The sequence below is a fragment of the Camelus ferus genome, chromosome 1 (assembly GCF_009834535.1).
Source record: "Camelus ferus isolate YT-003-E chromosome 1, BCGSAC_Cfer_1.0, whole genome shotgun sequence".
Taxonomy (NCBI): domain Eukaryota; kingdom Metazoa; phylum Chordata; class Mammalia; order Artiodactyla; family Camelidae; genus Camelus; species Camelus ferus.
The window spans coordinates 13,313,782-13,338,574 of record NC_045696.1 but is presented as its reverse complement, the minus strand read 5'-3'; the positions used below and the strand labels follow the sequence as shown (position 1 = coordinate 13,338,574).

The 24,793-nt window shown below is 39.5% G+C and overlaps 1 protein-coding gene across 1 annotated transcript in view; it reads left to right on the top strand.

Moving 5' to 3' along the window:
* GRIK1 (glutamate ionotropic receptor kainate type subunit 1) overlaps window positions 1-24,793 on the top strand; it is a 354,625-nt gene that overhangs the window by 210,488 nt on the left and 119,344 nt on the right. Inside the window, 3 exon segments of the mRNA XM_032476648.1 lie at window positions 6,522-6,689; window positions 10,206-10,463; window positions 19,957-20,138. Coding sequence (XP_032332539.1) covers window positions 6,522-6,689; window positions 10,206-10,463; window positions 19,957-20,138 — 608 coding nt within the window.

Here is a 24,793-nt window from a genome sequence, read left to right as displayed (position 1 = left end):
ATTTAGAACTCAACCACTTTTTGCCATACCACAACACCTGTACCAGACCGTCATCATCTCTCACCTGGATTATTGCAGTGCCCCTTATTATAATAGCCTATTATCAAACCCTCTCCAGGAGCAGATCTCTCTGCAGCTAATCTTGCCCCTTTCCCCACTTCAGTCTGTTCTTCATACAGAAACCAAGAAAACCTGCTACCTGTGCAGGACATAGACTTCTGTGGCTTCCATTTGTGTCCATGCGATCACAAAGCATTACTATCCATGCCATAGCTTGAACTCATTGGTGCAGGAATCTATGAAAGAGAGAGAGAGAAAAACACTCCCATGGTAAAGGGATTCTACTACCTAAATTTGTACTGAGATTTCAAGTGAACACTTCTCTGCTTACCTTAAATCACTGTGCTATAAATTCAGAATCCTGTTGGAAAAGAATGTTACATGCATAGATGTGATTTCTGTTAAAATTGTCCATTTTCAGTTTCAAAGCTCCTGGGGTAAAAAATAAGATGATGTATAGCTTAGCATGGACTGCTAAGACAAATACCATACACTGGGTGGCTTAAACAGCAAATATTTATTTCTCACAGCTCTGGAGGCTGGGAAGTCCAAGTCAAGATGGCAGCAGATCTGGTGTCTGGTGAGAACAGGCCTCCCGGCTTGTAGACAGCTATCTTCTCTCCCATCCTCACATGGTGGAGAGAGAGAATCTTCCTCTACTTATGGGGCACTGATCCCACCATGAGGGCTCCGCTCTTAGGATGTTATTACTTCCCAAAGTCCCCACCTCCAAATATATCACATTAAGGCTTCCACACATAAATTTGGTGGGGAGGGGCACAAACAGTCCATAGCATTCTGGCCTTGGCCCTTCCAAAATTCATGTCTTTCTCATGTGAAAATACATGCATTTCATCCTAACAGCCTCAGAGTTCTTAAGGTGTTCCAGCATTACCTCTAAAGTCTAAAGCCAAAGTCTCACCTAAATTTCACCTAAATCAGATACAAGTTAGGCCCCAGGCCATCTCGAGGCAAGATGCTTCCCCAGCTGTGAACTTGTGAAGCCCAACAAGCGATGTGCAAAATACAATGTTGAAACAGGCCTAAGACAGATATTCCCACTACAAAGGGGAGAAATCGAAAAGAAGAAGACAGAGGTGACAGCAACGTCACCACACAGCTCAGTGAGCAGTTGCCGTGGCTCAAGGAGGCCACACCCCCGAGGATTCCCTGGGTAGCCCTGTCCCCACGCCTCCAGGTCACCTCATTCAAAAAGTTGATTTTGAGTTTTAAAACTACTCCAGAATGTGGGCACATACCTTATTTTTCACATCCTTTGTTGAGTGAACACATGTGGCACCTTTCCTCGGGTGAGAGATGCACCAGCGTCTGTTCCTCTTAGCAGAATACAACAGGAAATACCAAGATGAGGACCCATAGGCCCTCGTAAACAAAGCCCAAATACACACATTTATTAAGAGAAAAACTGCTCATTTTCCACAACTCATCTAATTTGTGTGAAATCCAACCTCTTCCACTTTCTGATCCATTCCTTCTGTTTGGACAATGTGTTCTAAATTATCATTTGCCTTGACCTCAGGCTGTAAATGTTGGATGAGTTGAAGAAGAGACTTGGGATATGTGTCAATGATGACCTACAAGCTTCCTGTTGGTGGTAAGACAGAGGCTGGTCCCTAACTATCTGATTCCAATTCCAGAATATATGTTGGGCGAGGGGGAATTTCCCCACACCATCAAGCAGTTCTCCAATGCCAGCTGGGTGTCCTACAATTCAGCTCAATTCTGACACCACCTGTCTGGAGGTGGTGTCACAGATTCCACAGGTTAAAGGATCAGTCCTACAAAACTTCCTTTTCCTTCATGTACATCTGGATTGTCACCTGTGCCTCTGACTGCCCAGGTTTAGGTTGGAGCTCCAATGGCCATTTCGTTGGGTTTGATTAATTTTCTAGGGCAGCTTGCAGAACTCAGAGAAACATTCTACCTACTAGATGACTTGTTTATTGCACAAAGATATACCTCAGGAAGAGATGCATAAGCAAGGTATGCAAAATGAGTGTGGGTTTGCATGCCCTCTCTAGCCACACCACTCTCCCCAAATCTTCACATGGTCACCAATCTGGAAGCTCTCCAAAACCCATTCTTTTGAACTCTGTAAAGTCATCACATAGGCACGGTTGATTAGATCATTAACCATTGGCAACTGAACTCAGTCTCCAGTCCCACTCCCCTCGCTGGTTTATTCTTTTAAACCCAGGTACATGCAGCTTTAAAAGACAACTTTATACTGAAGAAACAACTTCAAGATGAGCAGGCAATTCTACAAGGAGAAGTCAAGGGGCTGGGACTGAAATTTCCAACCCTCTAGTCATATGGTTGGTTCTCCTAGCAACCAGCCTCCATCCTAAGGTGTTTTCCAAAAGCCACCTCATTAATATAACAAAAGACTCCTTTATTGATCTCATCACTTGAGAAATTTCAAGGGTTTTAGGAGTTTAGCTCCAGAAACGAGGTTGGAGACCAAATATACATTTCTTATTATAAATTACAATATCACATATGGCCAGTCTAGAAGGACTAATTTATGATCTGTACTCAATCTTATTCATGTAACAGAAAACAGAAAATATTTTTATATAGTTCATATAATAAAAATAGAAAAAGAAAAAAATTTTTGAATGAAAATAATTTTAAAAAAATCACAGAGGGAAATCATTTCAATGTAAATCTGTCCATATATGACAACTGACAATAAATACATCCTCCATTGCTTGAGCCCCCACCCCCCAAAAAAATAGAAAAAATAGTTTATGTGAAAGATGCTAACAATACTTCTTACACTTTGGGTACATGTGAGGTGTGACTGCAAGCTATGAAAGTGAACATGGGAAGCCCAGGCACGTGGACGTGGAGGTTTCTCACCCTCCTGCACTCCATCTGTCATGCTCCACTTCTCAAGAGTTACAATTAAAAAAAAAAAAAAAAAAAAAAAAAAGCTCTTTTTTAATCTTCATTTGGTTCCTTGCCTCCATTTGAGGAACTCACAAATTCCTGCTTACTTTCCTCACACACTGACTTGGCTGGGACAATTTAGAAAAAAGCAAAGCGGTCGGGGTGGGAGGGAGAGCTCCACCTCTCTTCCTTGAAACTAAGCTAGTTTCTTAGCTTTGCTTTTTCTAAACCTTCCATGGCCCATCGAAGTTATAAGAGAAGTCATGCTCAGCTCAGCTTAAGTAACAGAAAGAGAGAGAATTGACCTTAGGAGAAAAGGAACAGGATGGGTAGAAAAGGGAGAGACAAGAGCAGATAAGGAAGAGGAACAGAGGAAGGAACGAGGTCAGAGTTCCTCCTCTGGAAACCGTGGAACCCGGGCATCCAGAAGCTGATTACACGGAGAGCCCCAAAGACTTCGAATGTCTCACTGACAAGCTCACACCTACAAATCTCAAAAATAAATGAATAAAGAATGCATGTGTCCTTAGGTGTGCGTCCCTCAACTCCTCCTATCAAAGACGCTGAAACTCAATTCTGTCAAATTGGCAGCTATGAGAAGGAAGAGGAGTGGGGAGTGGCTGACTCTTAGAGTCTGCTCCTGAATGAGGTCTGGCTCCTATAAATAACTTTCTTCTGTTTCTATGAGATCTCACTTTCTCGGGGCTTCCCCAGTCCTGTGTATACCTCACTTCACTGTAGGTTTTTGGTATCTGTCAGCACTCCTCTATTAGGAAAAAAGGAGAGTGTGTTCGGAGTGTTGAGCTAATGATGCCATTTATAATGCTTATTTGGTGAAGGAATGAAAGGCAATTGTCCCCAAAATGACAAAATAGGGTTTACCTACACACCCACCTAAGCATGTAACAGAAACAGTTGATATTCTTTTAAACCCAGGTACATTCAGCTTTAAAGGACAGCTTTATACCAAAGGGGGGATGGTGAGGTAAGCAGGCAGTTCTTCAACAAGTGCCAGTTCCCCTTTTTTATTCTTATTATCCACATGTGGTAATACTAACTTGTTTCTGGGGCATGATTGAGGGTTCAGGGAACTTTCACTGCATTGCATTATTTCCCTTACAGAGCAGTTCTCCAGAGTAAGCAAGTCAGCATTGTCGGCCCATATTTAGAGCTGAAGGACATCAGCAGTAACCTGGTGAAGTGACCATATATATATTATATAATAATAAATAGTAATGATATATATGAGAACCAAACATCTAAGTTTGTCCTAGACAAGGCTTTGTGATTTTGAATAACCTGGGCAAGATGTGTGATTTCTCTCTTCACTTTTTCATTTATAGGAATGGGAATACTACCTCCTACCTTGATTATTATAAGGCTGAAATGAAATGTTAATAGCGAAAGAGCTATTTCATAGTAACTTTCTTCCTGATATTTAAACATTCTTTTCAGAGAGAAAGTAGGTGAACTGAGGTTCAAAATTCAGAACTTCTGATTCCAGCTCAGGTATTCGTTCCCTCCTACCAGCCTACCTTATAGAGATTAATGGTGCTCACATCTGTACCAATGGCTAACTTTTCTCCTAAATAGTTGCAGGCTGAACATCTTAAGATCCTTTGGTCTCCATAAGGATGGTGATTCTGAATAAGATATAGTCCATCTTCATGAGAGTTCTCACCATGTCCCTGGGGAGATGGGCAATAACAAGCAATTGCTAATTATTGCAATGGAAGCCCTAACACAAGTTTCTGATCTTAAGTTGGGGCTAATTCCAATTGTGGGTCAACTGGACAGTAGCAGTCAACCCATCATATGTTCATCTTCTTTTGGTGACCAAGTGTCTATTGTGTGAGCTTACCATCTCACTGTTGAGCATCCACTAACAGTTCTGAGAGAAACTGAAAGTCCTTCCTTCCCTCCCCCAGGACCTGCTTATCATCATCTGACAAAAGAAAAAGACAAAGTCGAAGAACAGAATATTACTCAGGTTGATTTTACAATAAACATCCAACATGATTCCACAGGAAAAGGTTAACATGGTCACATACATGGTTACATAGTGTTCAATTCTGGTTTCTCTGAGAACAGAGACATTATTTCCACATTCATCTCATACATCAGTCTATAAAAGCCAGAGACATTTCCAAAAACCTCGTAGCTCCTAAAAACTGGCACTAGTTGGTTGGTTATTTAACAGAGAAAGTTTATTTAGAAAGAAATTGCTCCCCCCAAATAATTTTAACTTAAAAATGATAGATAAGTATTTGTCTACTATTCTTTCAAAATAGGATCAAAGTAACTTCTTTGAATGACAGTCTACTAATTGGGGTTCTTTTCCTCAGAAAGAATATACATAAATCATACTTGTGCCTGTGATGTTTGTAATTTTCAGTTTCAGATTTTTGCGTGTTTTTTTTTTTTTGAGTCAAGAGAGAAATCGAAGCATTTGCAAATCAATCTAACAGACACAAGTTTGCTAAAAACCTACGACTGAACTTAAATAAGGAATCACTCAATAGTAAGAGCAGATGAATAACAATCCACTAGTTATAAGTATTCAGTATTCTATGCATACTGATTAATACGCTTTTTCAAAGAAAGTGAGGATTCTTGGTCAGTCAAGGAGTAAGTTAAGTGGAGGCCAGTTAAGAGTCTTTACTGTATGTTCTGTGTCTGTGGATAATCCCAGGACAGCTCTTAAAGAACGTTAAGAATGTACAGTTAATAATACTCAAATTGCCTCTATCAACACCAGAGTCAGAGCTGAATGAGGTTTTAAGCGCTGATATTTTGATATTTTGTATTGTTTGTGATGGGATCCTCATGTTTAAGATCAGAGGCTGAGTGCAAGTGTTTGTTGAGTGGAGGAATTATTTCTCCAAAGATGGGAAGCAGGTTTGCTTTGGGGCAGGACTAGTTTCTCAAAACAATGAAACAAACAAAAATAATCCACAGCTTTTTGAATCTGCCCATGCACTTTGTAAAGTACTAGAATATGACCCCAGAATTCTAAGCCACAAAGAACAGAAGACATGTTTTCATTCTGAAAAAAAAAAAAAATCTAAGTGCATATATGGCTCATTTTCACCCCACTCAACTCTGAGTGATCCCTCTGGAGTCTAGAATGTCTGTTTCTGAATAGAAGAAATTTCATTCTTAAAATGGATGGCCCTACCAGAATGCAGCTCAAATTGTGTTTAGGTTCACCGCCGTGTGATTCATTTCCAAACTGTCAAAAATCACTCTCCATCATCTCATCAATTATACTTTATATGGTGCTAAATATCTGGAATGTATTTGCCATCTAATAGGTATTACACAGACCAATATTGGATTTGAAATCTTAAGCACACAGGAATGAAGTTTTATCCGCATCTGAAATATGCTGATAAACTTAACTTTTAACGTTGGGTGTGGGATCTGTTCTGCCCACTTCTGTACTTTTTCTTTTGGGCCTTTTGTTTTGATTATTTGTATTCTTCATTTTAAAAATGCAAACAAATAATGTAACTAATGCTTCTCATGCATCTCTTTTGCTTCTACAGGAGGGATTTTTGAAACTGTGGAAAATGAACCTGTTAATGTTGAAGAATTAGCGTTCAAGTTTGCAGTCACCAGCATTAACAGAAATCGAACCCTGATGCCTAACACTACATTAACCTATGACATCCAGAGAATTAACCTTTTTGATAGTTTTGAAGCCTCACGGAGAGGTAACTATTTTCACACTTTTAAAAGCTTCTTTGGGTGATAGGTCTGCTCTACAAGTCACCTTCTTCTTGCTACCTTCCCTTTTTCAAAGTGGACATCTCTGTGCAAATGGGCTGCAGGAAATCTGTCTGGATGTCGCTGTCCAGCACAGTCTGAACCACCCTAATGGATGTCGCCGAGCTCTGTTTTCTGGGCCTTTCTGATTACCTTACCCTTCAGTGCCCTCCACTCTATGATTAACTGGTTCAGCTGTGAATGGAAAATGTCAAGCTTGATCTGTTTGTTCCTTCCTGAGGCTGAGATACCACCATGAAATTGTACAGTGCAGTCAAATAAAACTTTGTGGAGGTCATACCCACCGAGCATGTGGAAATGCCCACAACACACAGAACATACACCCTGAATTTTAACAGGTTATGAGCTACTGGGTTTACCTAGCATCTTCTCTACTTTTTTTTTTTAACTCCTTTCCACAAGATTATAGAAATGTGAGGATTACAAAAATCAAATCATTATGTTGTGCACCTGAAATGAATATAATGTTACATGTCGATTATACCCCAATATGCAATTTTTAAAAGGGGGGAAAGTAAGAAAATAAATGTATGGACTCATACAATTTAAAAAATACATAAATAAAGCAGGGGACTTGGTGTCAGAGAAGATTTAAATCGGTGAGAACTGTCCCGGCATTTGATTCTCTTTTTCTCCTGAACGGAAAACAGGTTCCCAAAAAGTAATCTAATTTGCGTGCAGGCAGCAAATTTTGTCTCATGGAAAGAATCACTGGCCTTGTGGGGCTCGTTCACACGTCCCCCAGACGCTTCCAACGTGACCCTTTGAAGCACAGCCACACTCGGCATATTTGAAGCTTGGGCTCTAACTAGGGACTTGTGGAGGCTCCATACGGGTGTTTGTGCGGGAAGGTCGTCCCAGAGCAGGAGGGGGTCCTTCTCTCCTGGGGAAAGGCTCTGCCCAACAAAAGCACACAAGTAAACGGAATGCAACGAGCACCGCGTTCCTGCTGACTTCTGAGTAACCGAATGCTGGTTGTTTCCGCACAGAATAAACCCAGTTAGGACTGTAGGGTGTGTTCACCTAACACGCTCTTCTGCAAGATTCTTAGTGTTCTTCACAAATAAAATGTAAAACTTGTTTTCCTGGAAGCAGAGATGAAAACTGAATAGTATAATGATTTTTTTTAAATCTATGGCATGATCTTAGTATTAGAATATTTTCTTTTTAGAGATGAGTGGATTTCGAGATACTCTACAGGTCAGAGTTGTCTATGAACAAATTATAAAACCTTATGTTTATACAGTATTTTAAAGTTTACAAGGCATCTTCGCATAATTCCCTCTCTCTGTATCTCCCTCTCTGTCAGTCTCCCGCTCTCTCTCAGAAGCACATTCACACACACACACACACACACACACACACACACACACACACCACTCTCTCACAAAACATTAATGAGTAAATACTCCAGAAAGCCAACCACATTTAACAATACTTCAACCTATACAAAATCCAAAGCATTTTTGTGATCTGAAGTACCTGCCATACTTGTAAATTAAACACCCCCAAAGCTTCTTAAAACTGGTAATTTGCTGGCAAACAGAATTCAAAAGGATTGATTTTCTGTCAAGTCGTATTAGCATCTCAGAGCTAAATATTAGCAGGAAGCTCAGTCCATTGCCCCCCGCTACATAAAACAACAGTTCACACACGCTCAGGCACTCATTTTTTTCTTGCTAACCAATGAAAACATATCCAGAAAATGAGCTTCTGAGGACAGTTTTAACTTCTAACATATAATGTCCAAAATTATGTCTTCATCTCTTGTGACAATTCAGTACCAAAGAGCACAGCGTCTGAAAGTTCCTTGTGAATGATAGTCAACATTTGCTATCCCATTGATATTTGAAATATGACTCTCAAAATGTCATGTATTAATTTTCTCTCTGAATCAAGTCAGGTAATTTTGACAAAGCTGTGTAACTTCTCTACTTATTTTTATTTGTGGATTGACATTATTTTAAAAAGCAATAAAGTGTCATTGATAAATTTTCCTATTATTTAATTCAAATATTCAACTATTATTTCTCAGTGGTTCCAAATTCCTTTAAACTAGCATTAAAATAAAAGTTTGAAATGTTTCTAAATTTATACTTAATGCCAGCATAAATTTATGCCAGCAGAAAATGAGCTGGCACTATTTCACATGATTGTAGGAGATAATCTGTCCCAACCTTTCTGGAAGGGGATTTAGTTTATGCATATCAAGCAACTTAAAAATATCAATACCCTTTAATTATAGCTGAGTATCTACTCTCAGAAAGTAAAGGAAAATTCAGAAAAAATATAAGAACTAAGATAAGTGCTTACAATATTACTGATAATAACCAGACATTAGGAGCAGCTTAAATACTCAGTATTGTAGGAATAGTTAAGTAATGATATGCTTATGGAATAGGCTATTCTTCAGACACTAAAATATACTTCTGAAGAATTTGTAATGACCTGGAGAAAAGGGTGTGCTTTTAGTGTTCAGTTGAGTGTTCAATGAAGAAAGCAATGCATCAAACTGTATCTATACTATGTTCTTTTTTAAAATACAAATTGAAACACCAAAATATGAATAGATATCATCCCCAGATGGTGGAATTTCAGAGCCTTTTTCTCTTCCTTACACTTATAAGTATCCTAAATTATCTCAATGTGTATATATATTCTTATAATGCAAAAAGTAAATAAATGTGAAAAGTTAATTTTTATGTCCATACTGACTTGACTTTGTGGCTAATACTGAGGTGGAAAGAGGCCTGACCTTGCTCTGGGTTCCTGGGCTCTGCTGCAGCTCTGCCCTTCTCCACTGGTCCTGACTCACTCCCTTGCCTGTGACATTCGTGGGCTGGACCAATTGTTTTCTAAGATCCCTTTAAGCTATGCTGCTCCATTCTTCTGTCATTAGTTAGGTATCAGCATCACTTAACATTCTTTAGCAATTTTTTAATAGCCTGGAACTCCTTTCCAAGTTTTGGGGAGACTGGAACTAAGTACTTTGCAGCCACCCAGAGAGCCTCCTAACTTTGATGACCACGTTGATATCTTTATCGCCACATGGCCATAGACAGAACTGAATTCACATGATGTTCACTTGGCATATGGCTTGTAGAGTAGCTCCGAGTGCTTCTGGGTAACAACACATCAAACAAGGGATTTAGACTGATTAAAAGTAATGAAGTGAGACCAGCAACTCATTTTATTTTCAGGCATTGGCCCTGTGACATGTTGCTAATCATTTCTACATTTACATCTCTAGTATTTAGTTTCCCAGGGATGTTGGGAGTTGGAGTAAGCATATTTCTTCAACATATAAGGGAGAGTGGAGGAAAGTTTCCAATAGTGAAAATAAAGAGGAATCATGAAACGAAAGATTACATTCACAGAACTGTCTCTTTCTCCCTCCCTTCCCTGCTTTCCCGTTCCACCCGCTCCTTGTCCATGGACATCAGCATGTGACCAGCTGGCTCTTGGTGTGGCTGCTCTCTTTGGTCCTTCCCATAGTTCCTCTGTCAGTGCTGTGCAGTCTATTTGCAACGCTCTAGAAGTTCCACATATACAGACTCGCTGGAAACACCCCTCGGTGGACAACAAAGATTTGTTTTACATCAACCTCTACCCAGATTATGCGGCCATCAGCAGGGCGGTCCTGGACCTGGTCCTCTACTACAACTGGAAAACAGTGACCGTGGTGTATGAAGACAGCACAGGTATGGGACTCACACAAGACCTCACTTAGCCACGTCTGGTCTGAAAAAAGGGAACCAGAGTGTTCCATATGCATCAGACTCACCAGGTGGAGTGCATGGAAATGCCCTCTTATATGAAGCTAATTGAGTATTCTAATTTAGGAATGCCATGTGTAGGAATTCCAGTTCCTTCTGGTGAGTTGATCCTTTCTGATGACCTTCTCATCATCAAACTTAAGGGCACTTTTTAAAAAGAAATATCACCTTATTGATATATGTTGGAATCTATCTGAATATTAAAGATATAATTTAATGTATCCAACTCTATCAAGACTGTGACCATGACTCCATTCCTTAAAGAATGGGGAGACATTTTGAAAATGACCACAAAATGATTCCAGCTCAATGAGTAGCTACATAAATGTCTAGAAAAGTTTCTAAACTAGGTAGAGGAATCTAATTAGAAGTTATATCAAAAACAGAAGTTATATCAATAAAGCTAACCATCTTGTGGGGAAGGACTAAGAACCCCCAGCAATGAGCCCTAAAGAAGGCCTGCTTTGTCCCACCTGCTCATTTTAGGAGGAAGGCAGACATGTGGTGCTCTGCGCCTCACTAGACATTTCTCTGATTCTCCCCCATTTGAAGTTTCACTGGCACCTTCCCCCTTTGGCTTCTGTTTACATTTTGAGGTTTGTTGGAGTTCAAGACCCTTTTTATCCAGTTTAAATTCTGCTGTGACTCTCTGGTGTCTACATGGGAAAGTCCAAGTCCTTCCGATTTAAAGTTCTGCATCATTCAACCACGTTCATCTTCATTAACCCAGGCACTAGCTGTTCGACATCCCCTGTACTCACACCTCAGCTCTGATGAGGAGCCCATCCTTAACTACCAAGTCCACCCCGATTCTTTCTTTCTGAGGCTGGCCCCTCACTTTGCATGATCCTCCACACACCCTCAAGGTGGTAAGCTCCCTCCTTGTCCGTGATCACACTCAAATACCACTGCTTTCTTACAGCTCGTGGGACCACATTAGGAGTTAGCAGCACTTTGTAAATAGAAGCATTATATCACATTTCAATTCTCTGTTTCCATGTTTATGAGACTAGGAATTCCTGACACTTGGAATTTTATCTTATTTATTTTTATAATCGGCTACCTAACATAATCCTGGCATCTAGGAACGTGCTTAGCAGTTACATGGAAAAGGAATAGTACTGTTTAGTTTCTGAATAATTTTTTTCAAGAATTGAAACCAGCTCCTTTCCTTGAACCACACATTTGGTAATAAGACTAACAAAATTACTAGTGACAATTAATAAAGCAAAGCGCTTTTGAACTTTTTAATAATATTTCCTGTTTTTGCTATCTTTTTCACCAAGCACTAGCACTTAACTATTCCTCAGAGAATGAATAGTGAGCCTCCTCTGTTTGGCACTAAACCCTGGATTCATTTTAAACTGTCAGATGAAGGTGACTATTCTGGTTGGAAATATGCATTTATATATCTTCTTAAACCTCGTCTCATTTTAGAAAGAAGTGAAGGTAGGTGATTGGATGTGTAATTTATAAACATTATATTCAAAACAGTCCTACCAGGAAGGATAAGCCACAGGCAGTCATAGTTTTAAAGCTTCACCTGCCTGCTGTAAAGGAAGAAAACGTACAATCAAATGAGTTCCATAAGCATTTTTAAAGAGCCTTAACATATACTACATTGTAAACATAAGTGTAGACAGGTCTTCCATGTTGTGTACCTTTGTAAATAGAGAATTCCATGAGTTAACAAAATAATACTATTTCTCATTATGTAACACCCTCTATAGCATAATTTTCTCTCACTATCTCTACCATTTCCAGCAAAGCAGGATCATCTAAGAGGAAAACAAATCAATAAATAATATTGAAATGTCAGGATTTAATTTAAGAAAGAGTTCAACCAAGGGTGTGAGCGTAACTGTTGTAGATTTCAAGTTGTGTTTAGACAAATTATAATTTGCAAGAGCATAACATAAAAGGTGATGACCTAACCACTCTTTCGGTTTCAGGTGAGTGCCCAGAACTGATGTCCATTTTGCACAGGAGAAAATTTGAACTATCCCTTCTATTACCTTTTACAAGAAACTGAAATCTTTTCATTCTTATAAAGTCCACCTGAGCTCAGCTGCTCAATAATACTCGCTGAAATTGGAAATCCAAAATGTGTTTGTATTTTGCCCATTAAGTTAGAGACGATTCATGTTAAAATGATTTTGCTCGCAAAGACTTTAAAAATGCAAATGAATAATCAATTGAGCCATTAAATTAGAACCCAGAGAGCAAACAGGTCAACTGAGATCAATAAAAGCAGACATCTTTTGACTTTGAGTGGGTTTAATACTGTTTGACTCAGGGTTTTGGCTGCAGTAATTATCAAGCCGTAAAAAGAAGAAAACTTACTAAACCTGAAGGAAAAGAAAGGACTTAGGTGTGCTCAGCACCTGCCCTTACACCAGAATTAATACCCATTAAAGAGCACTTTACTGGGATCTGTCTAGGAGTTTGTTAAATTGCCTGAAGCCAGCACAGATGTCTATGGGACCAAATGGTCCATGACTCCCACTGGAGTCAAGGGAGCACTGTGCACGTCTCTAAGGGCAAAATTTAATTCACCAAACACCAGCAAGCAGAATTCTGTCCGCTAGAAGAGAAAATGCAGAAAGACCCTAGAGAACTGTTGGGAAGTAAAGTTTTGTCTTGCTTCATCTCTCTCTTTCTCTGTTGCCTGGATGTTCTTGTTATCAGTCACCTACTTCTCTCTGAGTCCCATGTTCAGAAGTGACTGTAGGCAATGAGACATTGCTGCTCATTGGCCATTGCCTCTGCTTCGTTAGACCCCTGGTGGGAACCTGGCTTCTATCCCTTCACACACATCAAAAAGAGCTGAGAAGCTGAGCACCAAATTCAGTGTGGAGAAGATTCAGCAGTTTCTGCTTTCTCAAGGCCAATCCTGGTGAAATGTAGTCATAGCCAATTTTGTAGAACAGGGATGAGCAAAATTTTTTCTCTGAAGGGACAGATACTAGAGAACTTCAGCTTTATGGACCATCGTGTCTAGGTCATAACTATTTCACTCTGCTGAGGGAGCAAGAAGACAGCCACAGATAATATGTAAATGAGCAGGTATGGTGTGTTTCAGTAAACCTTTATTTACACAAACGAGGGGGCCAGTGTGGCTGGATCAGACTGAGAATGGAAGGATGATGGGGTCAAGAGAAGGACACTATAGACCATGGACAGCTTTGTAGATTGCTGGAAGAGCTTTGACTCTTCATGAAGTGGGGAGCCATTGGAGACTTTTCAGAAGAGGAGGGATATGATCAGATTTATATCATAAAAAGATCACTCTGGGTCTTATATTAATAAAACAACATAGAGAGGCAAGCATAAAATGGTTGGCGTCTAGAGAAATCAAGGCGAGAGATGGAGGTGACAGTCACAGAGGAGTAAGAAATGGTCATATTCTGGAAATATTTTGATGTTGAACTGGCAAAGTGCTCTGATTGGGGGGAAGGCGGGTGAGAGAAATAGAGGAGTCAAAGCTGACTCTAAGCTTCTGAGCCTGAACCAAAGGCTAGAGTTGCCATCACCTGAGATGGGGAAACATATAAATGGAGATAGTTTGGAGAAATAAGGGTATAGGAGTTTAGTCATGAAAAGATTTGAGCTTGCCATGTCTACTAGACATCCAAATGGAGGTGGTGAGCAGGCAGTTAATACATGAGTCTGTAGTTCAGGGATGCAGTATAGGCTGGAGATAGAAAATTGAAAGTCCTCAGTGTATAGAGGACTGGATGAGGCCATCGGGGAAATGAGTTCCAGCCAGATATGTTCACAACACATAGAGCTTAAGAGGTTTTCATTTTTTTTTACCCATGGTTACCTTAAATCATTTTTCTCAACACACCAGAGCCATAAAATTTATAAAATGCAGCCTACAATGAAAGAGCAATTAACTGTCACTTAAACATAGTCTCAAAGCTTTACAGTGAGGATTACCCGAAGTAAGATTAACATACATAAAAAAGTCAGTGATTGATTGATTGAAACACTATATCTAGAAAGAAAACCCAAGAGAAACGACAACCACAAAAATCATAATAATGAAATTCTTGGAGTACTGACTAATTGCCTTGCACTGTTCTAAATATTTTTGTAATTAACTCATTTAATATGCTCAGCCACCCTGCAAATAAGTGAAATAGCTGTATTTAAATAGTGACTTAGATTTGTTATGTCGATTATATTTTCCCATAGAAAATAGAAAGAACTATATTTTACAGAAACAAGAATTTTGACAGATGCTCTAAGTTTGGACTTGAAGAAAATTAAACATTTCACCATAGATGATCAAACCAAAATAAATGATACGCTGTACACAGTCAGTGCCAAGTAAAAGAATAAGTGAATTGTTTCAACTTCAGCAATCGCAGGTCACCCCACTGTGCTGTTACGACCTCATGCTAGCCAGAACACTCTGCTACGTGCCCTCCCCCAATCCCACTTGAAATAGCTGGGGCATGGAAAGTCCTTGGCATTCAGTACCAACAAGATAATAAATTATAGTTCCCTTTTTTCTGCCCTTACTCTTTTCTACCCTTCCTATTTACCTACTCCAGTCCCCTGACCAGAAAACCCATTTCAAGTTTCAGAGTTCTGCACTGGAAATCAATCTTTAGATATTGCATGGTGGTATATTATTTTTAGCTACCCTTGGTATTAACCAGAGTTCAGGACCAAAACATACTGGTGGAGCTAACTGCAACACAGTTAATCTCAAATATTCTGACTAAAGTCTTCTATGCGATTCTTTGTGATCAAGGGACACAGTTTTTCTTTTCGGAAGTCTTTAGCCTTTTTTGATGCACTTTTGGAAAATCATATGTATGAAGATCTGCACTTTCCCCAGGTAATTCACTCACTTATCTATTTCCATTTCTCAGTTCTGATTTTTCCCTCTTCTCTGGAGGGTATATATATCCCTTTAAGAATCCTATTAGATGTGGGTATATTTGGATACCAACAAGTTTGAGAAATGCCATTTTGCATGTTTCCAAGTTCAAATGCAGATGAAATTAGCATTTAAAATGTATGATCTTATCTTTGAGTCCCCGTGGTTTATTACATTCATTTTTTTTGACATCAAATTCACTGATGTGGTTTAATGAACAGGGAATTGGATTAAGACTCAAGAAAACCTATGTATGTTTCTTTTGAACTTGATGCTCATTAAATATGACTAAAGCTGTCTAGAAATGGACTGATCTGCAAAAAATGAGGCAGAGAATTTCTCAGACGAAGAGATGTTCAGCAACAGCTGTGTGGAAGGGATTCATGCGTCAAACAGGGGTTTGACCTTTAAGGTCTTTTCCAATTCCTGGCATTTGTGACTCATTTTCAAGGCCAATCCAAACAATTAACCTCACTATGCCTCACTTTTCTTACTGTAAAACAGCACTGACACCTATCAACCTCAGAGGTATATTCTGAGGTTTACTGAGCTAGTTATAAAGTGTGTAGGATACTTCATAAAAGGGGGCAATGCAAATAGCAAGTTTATTATTATTTAAGGTGAAGACATGGGAAATTTCGAACACTTACTGGAAATAGCAGGTTCTTTTTTTTTTTTTTTTTCTCTTCCATGTACTCCACCTGTCCCCAGAGTCACTCAATGGGCATGCAAATCAGCATTTCTGTGTGTGTCATATCTGAGTACACAGAGCAGACAGACGGCCAAAGCAAGTGTTTAGAAGTGGCCTTTCGAACATCTTTGAGAGTAATCTCTACATGCAGAGCCCAGCTCAAACTCACGTGAAATAAACTAGCTTCTTGCTTTAAAGCACTTTTTAAACCAGAAGTGCAGTTTCCAATTGCATTGCTGGATGTGGGAGTGGAAGAAGGAGGCTCATGGTCTGTCTTTTTACTGAGAAAGATGTGGACTTAGAGAAAAGTTGAAAGAAAGGTACAACAAACTCCTATACATCCTGAATCTAGATTCAGCAACTGTTACCATTTGCCACTTTACTGTTCTAATAGTCTTTCAATATAAAAACAACTACAACAACAGCAACAATAATAACAGGAAGTAGTAGGATTGTTGAACTATTTGAAAGTGAGACAGCATGATCACTTTACCTCTAAATACATCAGCGTACATTTCATAAGAATAAGGACTTTCCTTGTTGTGACCACAGTACAATTATCAAATACAGGAACCTTAACGCTGATACAATACTATGATACATTTATGTCGATATTAATGTTGATAGAGACATACACGATAGGATATTCCAGTTTCCCTAATTGTCCCCATTACATTTTTTTTGGAATCCAGGGCTAGAAAAACCATCACCATTATCAGGTCTGCATGCACCCTTACCATTCTCTGCAACTCTGTCAGCACTGGGTCACTCGGGCAAGGCTGCCCGGCGTCCAAACACAGGAGGGCCTTTGGCAAAGTTAGGAGTTGTCCCTAAATCAGTTTTCTTTCCCTGAAGCAATGATTTGTTTAGCGGACAAGTTTTAACTTCTTAACAATGACGTGTAAAGGATTGATGAATTGCTGCGAAACACAAATAAAAGGAAAAGCTTTCTCTAAATTTCATCTCCTGTGAACTAAAAAGTCTTTTGAATTGTAAATTCTGCCATGTCTGCTAATGAAGGCAGAAAGGCTATTTTTTAAGCAAACAATCGCTTTGGAAGAAAAAAGTAAACCTCCCTGTTCCTTGCTCATTGTTCTTCTTACATCTTGGGTCTGTAATCTTTAAATCTGCTGAGCGTCACCTTTCCCAAGGCCAGTTCACCTGTATATGGACAACGTGAGAAAATGAGGGCATTAGCAGTGAGCTTTTCTGAAAGATAAATTTAGTCCAATTAAAAACTAGTCTTTTTTACTGAATTTTCCTGTCTCCTCTATCAGTATTAAAATAACTTTCTTTTATGAAATAATTGTGAAAGTTCATGGTTACTTTCTTTGAAGAGAAGAGAGTCTGTTTATTAATGGTCTCATTTGCCAAATGAAGGCTGAATGCTTTATACTGGCCCTAAGGTTTTTTTCCTCTGCTTATTTATGTAATTATTTCTCTATATAGTTAGTTAGTCCTTCAGTCAGGTAGTTAGTTGATCTTAAATCTGAAAGTCAGGAGGGGCCACTGATTTGGTGAAAATAGCCCTAGATTGAGGGTCAGAGGTAGACCTGGCTTTATGTCCTGAATCTGCCACTTAATGGCTTCAACACGACCTTGATCAAGATGCTCTGGCCCCCATCAGCCTCAGGTCATAATTTATAAAGTTAGGTAGTAAGTGTTGCCCCATGCACATCCCAAGTTTGAAGGGATGAAATCCTTCTATGGGCTGGGAGGACCTTTAAAGCAAGATGTGTTCATGTCTCACTTCTAGTGCTTAGCATGGGACTTGGTATACAGGGAACATTCAGGAAATGTTTTCTCCTAAAAATGAATGACTGAAGGGAGAGAACATAGTCAACTTTAAATGTCGTTAACATGTGTATAAGTCATCATGACAGGAAATGCATGTCAAGATTGACATTTCATTTAGCAAAGAAAAAAAGAGCAGTTCATTTGCAGACTATGAAATGCATTTTTTAAATGTTTTTTTTTTTTTTTGTCCTAGTTTATTTAAAGGCCACATTGATCTCCCTTGTGGTCATGCTTTAAAAAAAAAAAAAAAAAAAAAAAAAAGGAAGTGATTGCAAAGCAGGAGGACAGTAAACCCCACAGAGAATTACAAGTAGCCTGGAGTAAAAAAGAAAGTAGAATAGGTCCCTGTTTCTACTGTTTCCCCATCTCATCAAATAACCCAAAGCTGAATCTGTTCCCTCGGGACCAACAATTTTTATTTGTACGGCAGGATGGTAACGTGGAAAGATTAGGCACTGGACCCACAGACGGTCTGAGGCCATAGCTCCCCCTATATTTGTAAACTTGAGTAAGTTACTTCATTGCTCTGATTTTCTTACTTGAAATGATGAAATGATGAAGATAATAACACTTGCTTCATAGGATTGCCGTGAGGATTAACAAACACAGAAGTCCATATGCTCAGTTTTCTTTCATTGGTACTCATCGGTCGTTCAGGAGCTCAGGACAAGCAATTCTGGAAGTAAGCTATCAGCCATGTTGACTGATTGGAAAAGCAGGAGTCCAGGAAAGCTATCATTTTAAAAATTTCAATTTTTATGTTAAAAAAGTTAAAAAGGATAATGAGCACTAAATCTTGATGTGGTTCTACAAGTCCTCCCTTCCTTGCCCTGGTCCATTTGACTCTGAACAGTAGCCTACAAGTTTACTGTACTTCATAACCACACCTGTCCAAGGTCTTAGAGGAAACATAACATCTTAGACACACACAAATGTTGCTTCTGGAGGAAACAAATAACTAAATAAAATAAAAGAAGTGTGCCAAGTCCAGAGGTGGCTGTCATCCGTGCTGTATCTTGCACAGTGCATACTACAATCTTTATCTGAATAGTGATAACTTAACATTTCCTATTGATTACTTGAAGCTGACACATTCGGAAGGCACAGACTGTGTAATAAAAAAAGAAATTCAATTTTCCAATGGGAGTCCTTGGGTGAGAGCCAACATCAAGCAGTGTAGCCAGCACCAGTTAACATTAGGGGAAATAAGATAGAGGCTTTATAGAGCTGTTGGTCTCACCCTAGTTAAGCACTTCTACTAAAAAAAAAAAAAAAATGGTGCAGCTCAATAGATTTATATTTGTGCTGAATTAAACATTCTCCGTCAAGTTACTTGGCTGCATTCTTTTCTACAATTACCAATGGCAGATTTTTAAACAATGTTGTTTCTGCCTTTATTATCATAATCTTTCAAAATTCTATGGTCTTTTCTTTTAAACCAAGAAAGGATTTTCCAATTCAATGTTCAATTACATCAGAAAGAAAATATAATAAGCCATTTATAAATAGCTTATATGGTGAGAACTGGAAAATTATGTAAAACAGACCAACTAATTAGCTGGTAAATGGTATGTTATATATAAATGTTTTTGATGAAAGGTTTTCAGAGATTTATGTCCCCGAGAAATTCTAGTGTTCTTTTTTTTTTTTTTTTTTTTTCCAAGTGAGAAGGTGTTATCCATTTCACTAAGCACCTTTGGAAACTTTGAGCACTTTTTGTTTACAAAAGTTTTACAATTACAAACTTGGTTTGTTAGAGTTACGGTGTTGGCTGAAAGCTGGAGAGGAACACTGCATTCTAAAAAATTCCAAGTGCTGTTGGGAAAATTGTGCTTCTAGCCACACATGCCCACACAAGGAAAATATATATAATTCACCATAAAAGAGGAATGACAAATGAGAAGTCAACAATGTAACCTTTAGGTAGGTGGACCCTTGATACACTTTGGGAATGATATATGAGTTCGACTATAAATGGCAATAAGCAAATACTCTGGACAGAACAGTCTGTTGTGTGACTGGATGTCATTTTCCAGGTCTAATTCGTCTGCAAGAGCTCATCAAAGCTCCCTCCAGATACAACATTAAAATCAAAATCCGCCAGCTGCCCTCTGGGAATAAAGATGCCAAGCCTTTACTCAAGGAGATGAAGAAAGGCAAGGAGTTCTATGTGATATTTGATTGTTCACACGAAACAGCTGCTGAAATCCTTAAGCAGGTAAGAGGGTAGGGAGAAGGTGAAAATGCGGGGGATATGCTCATTTCTCTTTCTCAAAAATGCCATCTGCTCTCACTTAGTGCAGCGTGATAAGACCCCAGCAGTCCAGTTTAGGCTGAGGACTGCAGTATTCAGAACACTTTTAAAGAGCCGTGGGACTCAGTCCTCACTGAAGCCACCTGTTGGTATGTAGCTGTAGATGTGCCATCTTGAGTATGTATTGGCAGATTTGTAGACCCTGCCAGCAGAGATTGAGAAGGGTATCATTTCAAGGTGATTAAACGTGTCTTATTTTATGACTCTTTGAAAGACCAAGCCAGCTTTCATTACACAAGGCCTGACTTGTCCTAAACACATCTTCCTCGGGGCAAGACCTCTTATCAAACATGCAAGATTCCAAGCATGTTGGAAAAAAGGGCACAGGGACAGTCACAGAAAAGATGCCTCCCTCTGCTAATTTGTTACAGACAATGAGCTGGCATGAATTAAATCTCCACGGATAGTGTGGGTGGAGATGCTTGATAAATTGTGAAACCTTACATAAGTGAAAGATGTTAGAATGTTAAGAATGATAATAACAGAGTAATACTTTCCAAGCCCTTCAGGATATAGCATTGTTCTTATGTCCAAGAAAGAAAAATCAGAATTGAAAAAAAAAAAAAAAGAAGATTAAGCACAGAGTGGTTCTCAGCCCGGAGTGACTTAACCCGCCACAGGGACTTTTGCCAATGTTTGGAGACATTTTGGTTGTCATATTGGGGACAGTGGCACTCTACTGACAACTAGTAATTGGAGGCCAGAGATATTGCTAAACATCCTATAAGACACAAGACACCTCCCCCACAAAAAAAAAAACCCAAAGAACTATGTAACCTAAAATGCCAAAAGTACCGAGGCTGAGAAAATAGCATAGACAAGGACAATGGGAAAAGCAAGCGAGATGATTAAAATAGAAGTACTAATAAAAGACCAGAGAATTGAACTGGGGGGAAGTAGGGGGAAATAGTCAGGTTATATTTATGTATGTAATTTAAATAGTTACTGTGGCATAAAGCAATGTACTTATCTAAAATGGTCCAAGCTGATATAGTATTCCCTAGTTTAAAAGGACTGGGGTGTGCTGTGTGGTTGACTGGTAATGGGCACTAATTTCACAAACAGACCAACCCTTCCACACAAATGCAGATCTGTGAGTGTCTGAATCGCTTGGAAGAGCTCTCCTGGAGCGGTCATCTAGCCTGAATGTCCAGTGCTGTATCTCACACTTGAAGGGCATCTCTCTGAAGCCATTGAGTGCAGAGTTAAAATGTCAATTTCACTATAAGTAGATAATCAGAAAAGTGGACTAGAGGTCTCTCTTATCGCCTGCAAGATTATACTAAAAATCTGTTTTGAATCATAGACGTTATTTAAGGTTATGGTTGAGAGCAATCATAGACATCGTCAAGGCTAATTCTCTTACTTTGTAGGAGGTGAAATGACTTCCCCAGAGTAACACGGCCAGGATCTAACACTCAGCCTACTTTATCCCATTGGATGCATTCGCCACTGTGACACGCTGCTTCTCAAGTTAGGCAGAGCACCTGTCACTTACCTCTAGACCACAGCTGCATTCACAAATCTCTAGCTACTATAAATATATCTCAGTAAAGAAAGCAAGCATGTTGCAGTAATGTCAGCAACTAGAGAACTTTAAAGGTGAATGAATATAATCTGCTGCCCTTTATCTTAAGGCTTCATTTGAGAATTTTAATACAGTCATTAAAGTGTGTAGTGGAGTGTCGACCAGAACTGAGGAAAAAAACGCCCTGATTTTATGTGTAGCCCTCAAAATGCAAAGAAGCGTCCCTTCCCAAGAGTGTTTTATAGCAGAAGCCAGGGACTTCTGTTACATTTAAGAGAATGATTTGCTGATGAGCCTTCTCTTGGTTAGAAATCCTTTTGGCTCACATAACTGGCCATATCTCTCCCAACGGGCAGGTTTGGAAGAGGCAAGAGATGTGCATGGTGGCCACGGGGAGGGGCTGCTAGAGTTTCTCCTCCTCTAATTTGATAAATGTGGATATAAAGTTCCTTTGATATAAATGGTTCTTTTCTTATAGCATAGAGATTATATCATTTAAAGGAAATTAAAACACACACACGCACACACACACAGAAAACCATCTAAGAGGACCCCTCCCAAGAAATATCTGGCAGGGACAAGGGGAAGTAGGGATAGTTCAGCTTGGCACTAACCATTGACATGGACACTTTCTCCATCCTGTCTTATCCTGTTTTATCTTGTGTTTACTTTCCCTAATCATGCAAGTGGTAAGATTAGGGGAAGTGAATAAAGGATCTGTTCATCCCCTCTTTGTTCTGGACCAATGATCTACAAACATTGGGAGGGAAGGAGAACCTTTTTTAAAGGTTCCAGCATGAAACCCCTACCTTACTGCATGTGAAAGAATTATTGCTCTTTTTTTTTAAATCACAGCAAAGGACCCAGGTTGATTTAATGGGCTTCCTTTGGACCTCCAAGAGGTGGTTATGATTTGAAAAGTGATATTGAAGACCTTAGGACCTTTGATTCTAGTCAAAATGGGGTACTAGTACTCCCTGTGATTCAATTTAACTTGCTCCATTAGCCCTGGGCAACAACATGTAGAAACAAAGACAAGGACTTTCCCTGCATCTGTCTGCAGAGAATTTCTAGGGAGGCTGAGGGTTCAGGAGTTCAGGGTCCTAATTCCAGCCACCACTCAACCAATCTCTTTCTTCTGAGGGAAAAGGAGGAAGGAAAGAGATTTTTTTTTTTTTTAACTGAGGTGACAAAGCTGGTATCTAGCATCCTGTATCTCATCTCGTGCTGTCCCCATTTATCCTGAGGCTAATTTGGCATTCTCACTTCAGAGTTGAGAAAACTGAAGCTCAGATAGGTCGAGTGCCTCACACAAGGTCACTCTCTGAACAGCCTCGCTGCCCTGTGGCCTCCAGACCACCTAATCCCAGGGCTTGTGTGCCCACTTGACCACAAGTGGCCCTCATTTCAGAACAGATAACCATTCCACTCTGAATTATGCTTCCAGAAGTATCTGAGAAAAACACCACCACTCGCTGCTCGTCTCCTTTAGATGAAATTAGTATTAACAGCTTTTACTTCTTTGGTGACTAAAATCACTGCTGAGAAAATTTTCTCTGCCAGGGTAACCTGGCTTTCTTCTCATGCACATTTCCCATTATTTCTATACTTCCCTGTACCTTCATCATATTTTGCTACTTTTTAATGATTCTTAAGAAGAAAAAAAGAAATCGAATGCACTTTAAAGAAGATATTTGACATTTATCTAAAAGTAAAAATTGGGGAAAATTCTATAGTTTTTCTTTGGCATGCTAATCACTTCAGCAAAGTAATCATTCCTATTCACATTGAACAAGTACTATATGATGAGAATCTGAAAAGTTATTTCCCCAAAATTAGTTAAAAATTCAAATGTCAGGACTTGATTAGGCTACAGAGGAGCAGGGCTCTCAGACGAACAGACTGTCTTCATGAATTTCTGCAGCCCAACAGTGTCCCCAACAACCAGCAGCATATACATGGGACCCATCCATCCACCCACCACCTCCCAGCAGGCATCTTGATGGTCTCTCTTTAATCTGCTTTAATGTGGAAATCCTAGGTCCCCAGGTCCTCCTCACTCCTACCTCCCCCAAGTCCCACTCTCCTCCCACTGACTCCTCACTCTCCACCACACTTGCCCCCTCACTCACTTCTACCGAGTATGATTCTACCGAGGGTATGGCTGGTGGCAGATGAATTTAAAGGGCATAGGGTAAGAAGACTGTAGGCAGGGAACTCGTAATCTGCCTAGCACCATGCTGGGTGATAAGCAAGCATCTCCTTGAATGGACATAATAACCCTTGCTGTAATTTTTATTGGCTTTTTTTTTTTTTTTTTGCAAATAAAAACTGAAGCTCAGGAACAGTCATAATTATATCTACTGAGCACGCTTTTCATGCAAAACTCTGTGACCTACATGACATGACCCAGCCTCCCTGCCAGCCTCCCGCCTCCAGGATGCTGTTCCAGGGGCACTCTGCCCAGCCACACAACATGCCTTCCCTTCCCTATTTTATGGCCCTTGCACTTGCTAACACCTGGATCATTCTTTTCCAAAGCTGGCCTCACCTAAGCCTTCATGATTGGGAGATAAAGGAGAAGGAACTCCTTTCTCATTCCTTACCACCTTAGTTGCTCTGTAACCCTAATAAAAATCTATAATTAATTAAGGATATTGATTCTTTTGTTATCAGTATCCCCTTCTACAGTGTAAGCTCCAAGAGGATAGAAGCCTTTTTTGTCTTGTTCTCCCAAATCCCCCACATCTGCTACATTATTTGACACACAGTGAGTGCTCAGTGCATCTCTGCTGAATAACTGAAATGAATAATCCAAGAACTGGGCTAGAAGCTCTTAATAAGTAAGTAATCTCCAAAATCACCTTCCTTCCACCCGATTCAGTATGCTGAACTCTCAACTCTGCCAAGCATGGTTGAACAAGTTGTTCCTCTGTGCCTCAGTTTCCTCAAAAGGAAAATTTCATACAATCCTGAAATCCTATGTCATTAAGAACAGTAATGCACTAGAACCAATGATCCCACTTCCCAA